Source organism: Sabethes cyaneus, chromosome 2, assembly GCF_943734655.1.
Source record: "Sabethes cyaneus chromosome 2, idSabCyanKW18_F2, whole genome shotgun sequence".
Taxonomy (NCBI): domain Eukaryota; kingdom Metazoa; phylum Arthropoda; class Insecta; order Diptera; family Culicidae; genus Sabethes; species Sabethes cyaneus.
This window is the reverse complement of record NC_071354.1, coordinates 164,138,238-164,148,488: the sequence shown is the minus strand read 5'-3', so window position 1 is coordinate 164,148,488 and position 10,251 is coordinate 164,138,238. Positions and strand designations below refer to the sequence as shown.

General features: G+C 36.6%; 1 protein-coding gene across 4 annotated transcripts in view; it reads right to left on the bottom strand.

Moving 5' to 3' along the window:
- Nucleotides 1-401: 401 nt before the first annotated feature.
- The window catches only part of LOC128734995 (D-aspartate oxidase), a 34,681-nt gene continuing 24,831 nt past the window's right edge, over nt 402-10,251 (bottom strand). For 3 of the 4 annotated variants that reach the window (XM_053829442.1, XM_053829441.1, XM_053829443.1), the window contains 3 exons: nt 2,311-2,434; nt 1,479-1,624; nt 402-1,151 (listed from right to left, as the gene is read on the bottom strand). In XM_053829442.1, coding sequence (XP_053685417.1) covers nt 605-1,151; nt 1,479-1,624; nt 2,311-2,434 — 817 coding nt within the window. In that variant the 3' untranslated portion in view covers nt 402-604. The remainder of the gene's footprint in view (nt 1,152-1,478; nt 1,625-2,310; nt 2,435-10,251) is intronic. The other variant, XM_053829440.1, reaches the window with a different exon arrangement.

Below are 10,251 nucleotides of genomic sequence, written 5' to 3'. Positions count from 1 at the left end.
CGTCACCAACGAACCAGCATTAATAAATCTCATAAGTTTTTCTTTTATTAATATTGGCTAGTATTTTTGCAAAGAATTTCTTTGTTTTTAAACTCCGCTGTGAAGGAGTTTATATAGTTTGAATTGCCCAATGCACTTAGAAAAATTTCGGATAGTCAAGTTAGTTAAAATAAATGTCCTTTCCTGCTTAACCTTCTAGATTCTTGATGGCTTATTTTAATCTGTTTGGGATAAAATCAAGCACTTTCTCAAATATTCCTGTATGAATTGCTGACCTTTTTTTAAAGGCAGTCGGTTTAAGTCTACTTGATTAGCAAACGAATGATTTCTCATTATAGTTTGGAAATGATTTCAAAAGATGTTCAATGAGATTCAAATCTGGACTGAATGCTGATGTTTCGATAACACTAGGAGAATTGTATGGTACCCACTGCTTACAATCAACGAAAGTTGGCTTAGATTCATTATTCCGGTACATTTGGAATGTATTTCGCAATTACCATTACAATTTGCTTAAATCTTGCTTAAGATTGTTATCCAAAAATATATATACTATTTATTTTATTTGTTTCGAAAGTAAAAATATTTACTTGATGGAAGAAATTCACAATTTACTATTGCTTTTCAGTAAATCAGTTAGTAATTGTGTAGCATAAATTGCAGTTCCGGGAGCCGTAGTTACTCCATAACCTCCGTGACCATAGTTGTGGATAACTTTCAGTGTTCCGCTGGGGAATTGCATCCATTCAGGCTCTACCCGAACCGGGTCTCGGTGAGGTCTCAATCCAACGGCCTCCCTTATGACGGGTGCTCCCTTTAAGCTAGGTAACAGTGCCTCACAACGTTCCCTTATTGCTGCTGAATCATGCCGACATAAGTTCGTATTATAGCTGTCAAAATTGCGACATCCACCTAGGGTGACTCCTTGGAATCCGGGTATAATGTAGGTGTCGTAGTCCGCATAGAAAGCCGTTTTGACCCAGGAAGCTTTGACTTTGATAACTTGTCCTCGGATCGGAACGAGTTTGTAATCATTGCACAACTTCTTAGCCCCCAGGCCAGAACAATTGACAACCGCGCTGAATTTACCGGTCAATCTGTGGAAACCCTCCAGGTTTTCGGTAACAATTCGACCGCCCTGACGCAAAAATCTGTAGAAAAGGAATTTGAGTTAAAAAAAAATCATTTTACACACATCAAATTTCTACACAATACTCAATTCTTGATTTTGATAAAGCAGTTACCGATTTTTTTGGATTTCATAAGCAATTTTTATGCTAAATTAATATTCATTTCGTCAAAATATATTCACCGCACTATTAAAAGCTTTGAAATCCAAAAATTGAATGGCGACAGCTTGAACCTTAAACTAGGTTTTTGCTACAAAGCATGTAGTTTTAAAATCATAAAAAATCTATCATACAAATTTAAAAGCGATAAAAAGTTAATAGAACACTTTCTAGTAATATTATTTTTACCTTTTAGTGGCCCATGGTTGGAATAAACGGCATTCGGTTAGAACTGTCGTGAAGAACGATCCGTACTTCCATTCACCTGGGCAAAGCGTCAGCTCTTGTTCGGTTACTGGTCGATACAACGGAAGCACTTTCTCGATGTAATGATTCTGAGGGAGAATCCATTATTGAGTTTACATTAATTTCATGTAGTTAGAACGAAAAAAATACGAATTTCAAAGCTTGCAGTTTTGTCAGAAATATTGCTTGAACCGTTGGTGAGGCAAGTTAAAAAATACCAATGCATTCGATAAAATCAATGGAGACGCCATGTTTAGGAAAGATTTTGTGGTAAAAACAATATTGCGTGTTTTAGGCCTAGCGTCTTATACGGTCTCGATCATCTAATGATTATAGCTGAAAGCACGTTGATATAGGATGTAGTGTTATGATTAGATGATGATAGACTGGATCTAAATTCAATGGAAGTTGTTTATATGCACTAGAGCAGCGGTTCCCAACCTTTTTTCGGTTCGCGTACCCCCTGACGGATTTCCCTATACTATTCTGCAGCGAACTAAAGTTTTGGCGAACCCCTGGGGGTTCGCGAATCCCCATTTGGGAACCGCTGCACTAGAGCATTTTTTCTGATTTCTTTCAAAAATGCACAGCTTTTAGTTATTTGCTTATTCCATAAGGCAGTGGCAAACACATTTTGTTTACTATTATCCACTGTAAACTTGTAAAATACCTACAATGCAATGGCTGTTTTGATTATCAGTTCAAAAAAAGGCGAAGGAAAGTTTAATGCCAGTTCCGGTGGCGAATGAATCTGTGCTAATTTGAAATAACTCACCCTAACAATCGCAGGGTCTGTGCTGGAGAAAATATATCCAGAAAGTTGTGCCACTCCAGCGTCGGAAGCATCCTCTGTTTTTCTGATATCATCCCAGTAACGATAAGCATCGGATATCCATTTCCTTGATTAAGCGGCACACGTACATACGGGGGGATAGAAGAAATAGCATGAACCAATATTAAAGTCATTTAGGTACTGTGCTGAAACATAATTATAATTAAAGCCTCAGTCGATGGAAATGAAGGAGCGTGATGACGCGAAAGAATGACCTGCTCCTAGTCGATGACTGGTCTGAAAAAGGAACCTTATGAAACACCACACATTTTCCATTCGAATCAGCGAGCATAAAATAGCATAAACTTTGTTCGACCAAGTTCCAGTCAGTTAATTCGTTCGAAAAGAAAAGAAAGCAACAAATAAACGCTTATCAAATGACCAATGTTACAATTCAGCGCTCTTCTTTCATGAGGATATCTCGATAGCAAATGGAGTTACACGATATTTCCCAATCCAATTCTCATCAAGCTTTCGCGCATTTATTAAAGAAAGAGCTGTGGGATGAGGAGAAACATTACGATCGAGCATTTGTTGCGTCATTCATGATGCTTGATGCATAATATTGTGGAATGCCCAAGTTTGTAGGAAGGTAAGAACAGTAATTCTTATATGAAGGTCGAAATATTATATTGCTTTAATTAAACAAAAATCCAATTACCCACTAACCTATACAAAACTTAAAGCCACTATTTTTTGAGTCGTTTTTGTTTATTTTAGAAGGACATTTGCGCCTACGTAACTTTTGAATAGCATGTCTGTAATTTTTTCTTCTCTAATGAGCATAGTGACGCGGTCGAGCCTGCTAATCGCACGAACTTCCGGCCAACTAGCCTGAGTAGTTTTTTTTATCGCTGCCACTCTACAATAATAGTGCAGAAAGATTTCAAGGTAGGGTGAGAATCATGAATGGGAATTTTTCGGTCTAATGAACGTTGTGCGGGCTTTCCGTGTGTGGTAGTATTTTCTGAATAAATTAATTTGCATCGTACAATAATCACGTGCATAGGCTGTATTAAAATTACCTGAATAACGTTCCTTACCGATGATGGCTGGATTTTACCTTGTACAATATAATATGTCAGCAATTTCATAAAACAAAGGTAGGCCGAAATTTAAGGGGACATAAACGACTAAAACTTTTGAAAGTTGCTTTATTTTTTTATTTCAGATTTTGTTTCTGCAGTCTTTTCCGCTTATTTTGATAATAATTTTGTATTGATCCGACCACGGGAAGTGACCGAAAAACGATCAGACACATAAGCGTTTCAGTGCGGTGTGGAACAACCTTGACGGAATAAAACGCCGCTCCTGAAAACCCGCGATTTTCAAACTTTATGTACCTTTTTCTCAGAAACTACACAACGTATTGGAACAAACTTTTTTTTTGTTTTGTCAGTAGTAACTTGACAAATACTTTTTTAAATTTTTGAGCTTTGTAAATGGAACACAACCAGAGAAAAAAGAAAATGAAGTCAAAATTTGATTTTTTCAGTCATCTTTTCTTCTTCTTTTTCGTTTTTCTCAAGTTGTATTTCGTTTACAAAGCTCAAAAGTTTTAAAAGTCTTTGTCAAACTACTACCAACAAAACAAAAAAAGTTTGTTCCAATACGTTGTGTAGATTCTGAGAAAAAGGTACAAAGATCGTGGTTTTTCAGGAGCGGCGTTTTATTCCGTCGAAGTTGTTCCACGCCGCACTGGAACTAGGGCTGTCTAACCGGTAGTACCGGTAGTACCGAAACCGGTAATACCGGCCAATTTTTGGATACCGAAATACCGGTTTTGAAAAGGTAAAAAACCGGTATTTCCGGTATTTTCTAATCTGCTTGTTTTTTCCAACTCCTTATTCGAATAAGAACTAAATTTGATAAAAAATTATAAAACTCTTAGAAAAACAACTTGATGTTAATGCCGACGAGATTCTTCGACTACTAACAATGAAGAGAGTGCAATTGTGGGTCGAATCATTTCAGCTCTTGAACCCGTTTAAGGCACAGTAGAGTAACTTTGGTGTAAAAATGTTTCATTGTATAAGCCAGACGTCGCGTTTCAATTTATTTTTGAACAACTTGTCATTCAAAAACCACCAAATTATTCCAAACTCTCAAATAACGAATTTAGGAAACAAGATCAGGGCCCAGAAACGTCACTTACAATAGTAAATTGCAATGTTGGGCACCGCTAATTCGCTAAGCAATTCAATTTCACTAATCGCAAACTGCAAATTAACAGTCACAGTTTATTTTTGAACATATCACAACAACTTGCATTGTAATCTATCACTGTACAAATTATTACTTTCTTAATATAACTAAGATCAAAACCTATAATAATGGATAAAATCCTCTACAGTTTACTATTTCAAAATTAACAGCGGCACTTCATTTGGAATTACGGATCAGCAACAATTCGGTTAGCCTGAGTATAAATTATGAAGCCTAATTAGCGTTTCGCGATTGCTCGGTTAGCGAACTAGCGGTACCCAACACTAGTAAATTGTTATTCAACAATGAAGCAATAAAGCTTCAGTTTTAACAGAAGCAGCGCCGCTTCGTTTCAAAACTGACTTGAATCAGCGTCTTTGAAACGATTTTCACTTCATCATGACGACCGGTTTTAAAGTTTCATTTGTATTTCTCTATCAAATATTCAAAAAAAGGTCAGCCTAGACTTTGAATGCAATTGAATTGATTATGAGTAACATTTCCTACATTAATCTACTCAACATCGACAAATCGTGCATGACTGTCAATCGTCATCATTTGACACAGTCAGTAGCTTCAGCTGAAGCTTGCTGGAAACGTTCTGTTCAACAAATGAAACAAGTCGCTTCATATATGAAGCGAATGTAAGGGAGAGTTAGCTTCATTTATTTGTTTCGACGATGCCGGACTCTGATCAGAATACGGGGATCTTTGCGCGTTTTGAGCATTCTTGCCAACAAAGGATCTGCCAGGAAAGAATTTGCACACAAGGAGACGAAATCTGCATCCCACTATCTTGGAATAGTGGGATTGATAACAGAGAAGAGAAGGTATTTGTGAACGATGATGAAGAGGATAACGTTATGCAGGAGTTCCGGTTTGGGGATGGAGAAAAAATTGTTGAGAGGCTGTAGTAGACCGGGGCATTAATTATGCTGGAAGCAACAATACAAGATATTTTGTAAATAATTAAAGGCGGGTCTCCCAACTATAAATTTGAAGAAATGTAAGGAAAGTTCGTGATGTGCTTATAGCCGTTCGCTAGACATCGATGAAAGCGGAAGTTTTTTCAATTATTGGAAGTGTTGGCAATAAAATTCATTCTATAGTAAGGGAATTAAATCGCTAAGTGTATTATATCTGCTTCAATTCTATTTTGCTAAGCAACAATACTGGAGCTAATGTTTCAAAATAAAAAGATTTACTGAAAAACATCAATATTTCTATTGATTTCGAATAATCTGCCAATACCGGTATTTTACCGGTATTACCGGTATTTTCTACGCCAATACCGAAATACCGGTTTTCACCAAAAGCCCCCAATACCGACAGCCCTAACTGGAACGCTTATGTGTATGATCGTTTTTCGGCCACTTCCTATGGTCGAATCATGAAATTAGTATCAAAATAAGCGGAAAAGACTGAAGAATCAAAATATGAAATAAAAAATAATGAACTTTTCAAAATTTTTAGTTGTATGTGTCCCCTTAAAATGCTTTGTTTTTTTTCCGAAAATTATGTGTTTACACACAAGTTCTTTTTTTAAACGGTTTGTTTGTTCGATTGTGAAGAAAGGGGTAACTTGGGGAATTATTACTCAACGCATTTCTGAGTGGCCCGACATTCGTCACATAGTTTGTAAATGGTCCCTACGTTGCACCGTTTTTTATTTATTTATTCATTTTAATTTCAACCGACTCGTGGTCTGAATGAAACAGGCTGGGAAAAGCCACCTGGAGTTGCACAAACTATGCATTCTCTAGGTGGCGCAAAACCCAACATCTTTTCTTGTGTATATTATAATGGTAATATTCTTTTATCTGTCAGCCCATGGACATGACTACTGAGCTGCTGACAGTGTTTATCTTTCTCAGCTTGGTACCCGTCAATTCAATACATTCATTAATTGCAGTATTGAATGGTTGCTCGTCTAACCTATCAGTCAATTTTCTTGCTTTAAATTTTTATTTAAAGTCTCAACGTTTAGTTTTTTAAACTGCCTGCTTTGAAATTTCCTGCAAAATTTTAAAAATCGTGACCCCTTCGTCTCTCAGCCACTTGTACATCTGTTTTTGTAACGTAAATAATCATAATGCAAGAAACAAAACCTTTTTTCTTTATTTTAATGTATCTACTGCCTTTGTCAGCTTCCCTACCACTTGTCCACTGGTCCCTTATAAATCTGTCTTCTTTTCGGTAATCTCTATAAAGTGGGACAAAACTTTTCATACTTTTTGGCAACCCTATCCCCATCCAGCCACTTGTGCAACGACTATCAGTCCAAATACTGATGAAACGCACGCCTTCACCCATACCCTCCATCTCCCCTTGTAAAAGATCGTCGGGTTTATTAACTCCTCTGCGCTAATTCTTTTATGTCAAATAACATGTGTGGAAACTTTGAAAAAAAACCGGAGTTATAACGAAACATACATTCCTACTCATGATCCTCGTCCCCCTTCCCCCGTTGTCCCAGTTAGCTCCCCCTTCTATCACATTGCCAATTATGCATCTGTTTACACTTTAAAAATCGTTATAACGGAAGAAAAATGAACCTTTTTCCATATATTCTTCCAGGATGCAATCGCGTCCTCCAAAACCTCCACCCCCACCCCAGGATTTTTGTCACTTAGCTACTTGCGCAACTGCAATCTGTCTAAATACAAGAGAAACGCGACGCATTTTACTTGTTACGCCCTCCCTTTTGTCAACCCCTCAGTGATGATTCTCTTATGTCAAGGAAAATATGTGATGAGTCTGTTGTATTTAAGTTTACATTAAACTGCATTTTAAAAATCCGGTCAAACAATAACTAAACTTACAGTCACTTCGATATGATACACGAAATATAAACAACATCGACGTCGTAATCCCAAGATCTAACTTCATCAAACTAGACTGAGTTGTATCTATCTGAAGAAGGCTACAAGTCCTAGATGTAATACGCGCTTCCGTGACGATAGTTGAAAGTAGTAAAACTAAAAGGAATTTATTTTCAATTTGTTCTCGGTTATTCATAAGTTCTACTAAAACGCTCGGTAATAATTTCAAATATTCTTCAAACAACTTCCTGGACAGAAGTTATACACGCTAATAGAAAGGAGAAAGGTCATTCTGTCAAAGTTTGCTCAGTACTGCAATACTCGACGATGCACGATGAAATTAGCGCAAGAATCGTGTCTGTTTGTCTGTGCTACCACTATTTTAGAGCAAAAACATTAAAAATTGCATCTTGCATGTGAAGCATTTCAAAGACAGTGTATGAAAAGTTTGTCTAGAAAAAATAAAAACTTTACATATTAATTTAGTAAAAACTATGCTATTATTTTATAGGGGTCAAAAAACTTACGGTTGTCATGAAAAACAACACTGGAATTTTGACTGAATTTGCAAGAAAACTGAAGCGTCCGTGATCTTTGGAACAGTATATAACAACTTACTTCTGAATGCATACTACCCAGGTAACCAATATGCATTTCCAATGCAATTTAAAAGCAAGCCAATAAGCATTTAAGTTGCCTTAAATGCTACTTAAATGCTATTTTGGCAAAATATGCGGCTACTTTACTGCTAGCCCTCTTATAGTGCTGACAATGCTTATTTGCAGCTAGTTACCAACAAGAAAAATTTAAATAGAATTGTGCATGCCAATTTACAACAGTTATGCAGTCAAAAAGCTGATAAACAGCAACCTGCAGTATAAAACGCCAGGGATGCTAATAAACGACTGATTTACTGCTTATTTTACTGCTTATTGGTTACCTGGGTACAATATAATAAAATAAGAGTTGACTATTAACACGAACGTATCAACACGCGAATTACAAAACAAGCTAATTTCATATATCATAAGAAAATGGCGAACCTCGTCCTCTGACCACTTTAGCAAAATATACATTTATATTCCTTTCTCGAATATTTAAACATATGTTTAAAACGTATTGAAAACAAAATTCTATGAACACTTTTCTTATCTCTCTAGTTTCCTGTCCTAAAAAAGAAGAGTGAACCATACGGGTTATTCAATGAGGGCAAAGGATTACAAAAATTATGCCTCTTTCTTCATTTGGTGTATGAAAGGAAACAATAATAGCCAGTGAGTCCTCATAATGTGAATAAGTTTCCCGAAAACAAAGACTTCAGATAGTCAGAGCTATGTAAATTCGCTTCTTCTTTGCTTCTCACATTTCGTACGCCGAAAAAACGTCGACTGCTTTTATATGAAAGGGCCTTTCATCTATTTTCTGGTCGTACTACATATATCATCGTCCTATGGCTGCATAATTTTTGCGCTTTTTGAACAAAAATATGCCTTCTTGACATACATCAAAATGTTTGTATCCAGTCTTGATTAGATACAACCTTTCATTGCACACTTAGACCTTTTCACAAGAAATGCTAGGAAAGTCAAGATGTCAAATTTTTCACAGTAATAATTTAAGTTTATTGACATTTTTTGCGGCTTTAGCAAACATTTTAAAAATACCACAGTGATAAAATTACTAGCAGTACTACATCACTAGTACATATTATTCCATTTAGAGTCAATTTCCATGTAAAATGCCTTAAATGCAATCTGATTGCCGCTGCTTTACCTTTAAAGCATACTAGGACAAAACAGTTGGAAAATCACGATGCGGCTAAAAGGAATCGATTTAAAAATCAATTTTCTCTCTGGAATGTCAATTATGCAGTGCTTCGCTGCGTACAGCGAAACTTTAGTTTCTCTGACCAGCTACATTGCATTCCATGTGATGTTAAATGTACATTAGAATGGTTCACTACAAGTATAAGATAACTATAGATTCGCTGGTTTGGATTACCATAAAAATAACTCTGTCTGTTTGGTGTAAACTACCAGGACAGATTCGGCACATTTACGTAGAACTTTGAAAGCTCAACCTTTGAACCACTCTAACTCAAGCAGATAAAAAAACTTTCACGACTAGCATCAGGTGTAAATTCAATAATAGTGTGGTTGAGCGAGAAACAGCTCAGTTAGCTGAAGATGAGCAATCGAGGAAGTCCAATGTATTTATGTTTGAAATTAAGTTTTTGAATACTAACTTTTTACTCAGTCGCTTCGGTAACATAGTTCTAAATACAATATTAGGGCAATGTTTTGGAATTTAGTCAACCTTCCCTCGCATCGAAAAATCTCTTCCCCAATGTCTCGTGAACTCTCATGACATGAGTCTCTTGTGCATACAACACAGCTCTATACTGCATATAGCAATTTCCATTCTAGTTCATGACAATGAAAAATGTATTGTGAAAATCTTTACTTTTCCATGTATGTATACTTGCACACAAGCACACGGTTGTGCCAGCCCATACAAAGGTAGGATTGACACAGTCAACTTCCAGGCCGTCGATCCCGGTTTCTTCCTGTTGTCACAATGTAGAGCAGTTGGGTACGTGATTGGCGGTAATAACCTTTCCCATCACAGCTTGTGGAAAGGATGGCCTGAATCGAAGCTTTTTGAGACTCTTTTCCTCTGTCCGACTGCTTGCTCGCACGATGCGATGCAGCGTGGTTCGTAAGTAAGAGTATTTTTGTACGTTATACAATGAAAACAAAAATGCTCAGCAGCTCAGCATAGAATGAACGAGAATAATTCAACTTTATTGAAAGTTTGACAACCCTTTCAATTTTAAGTTTAGGCCGAACTAATCTAT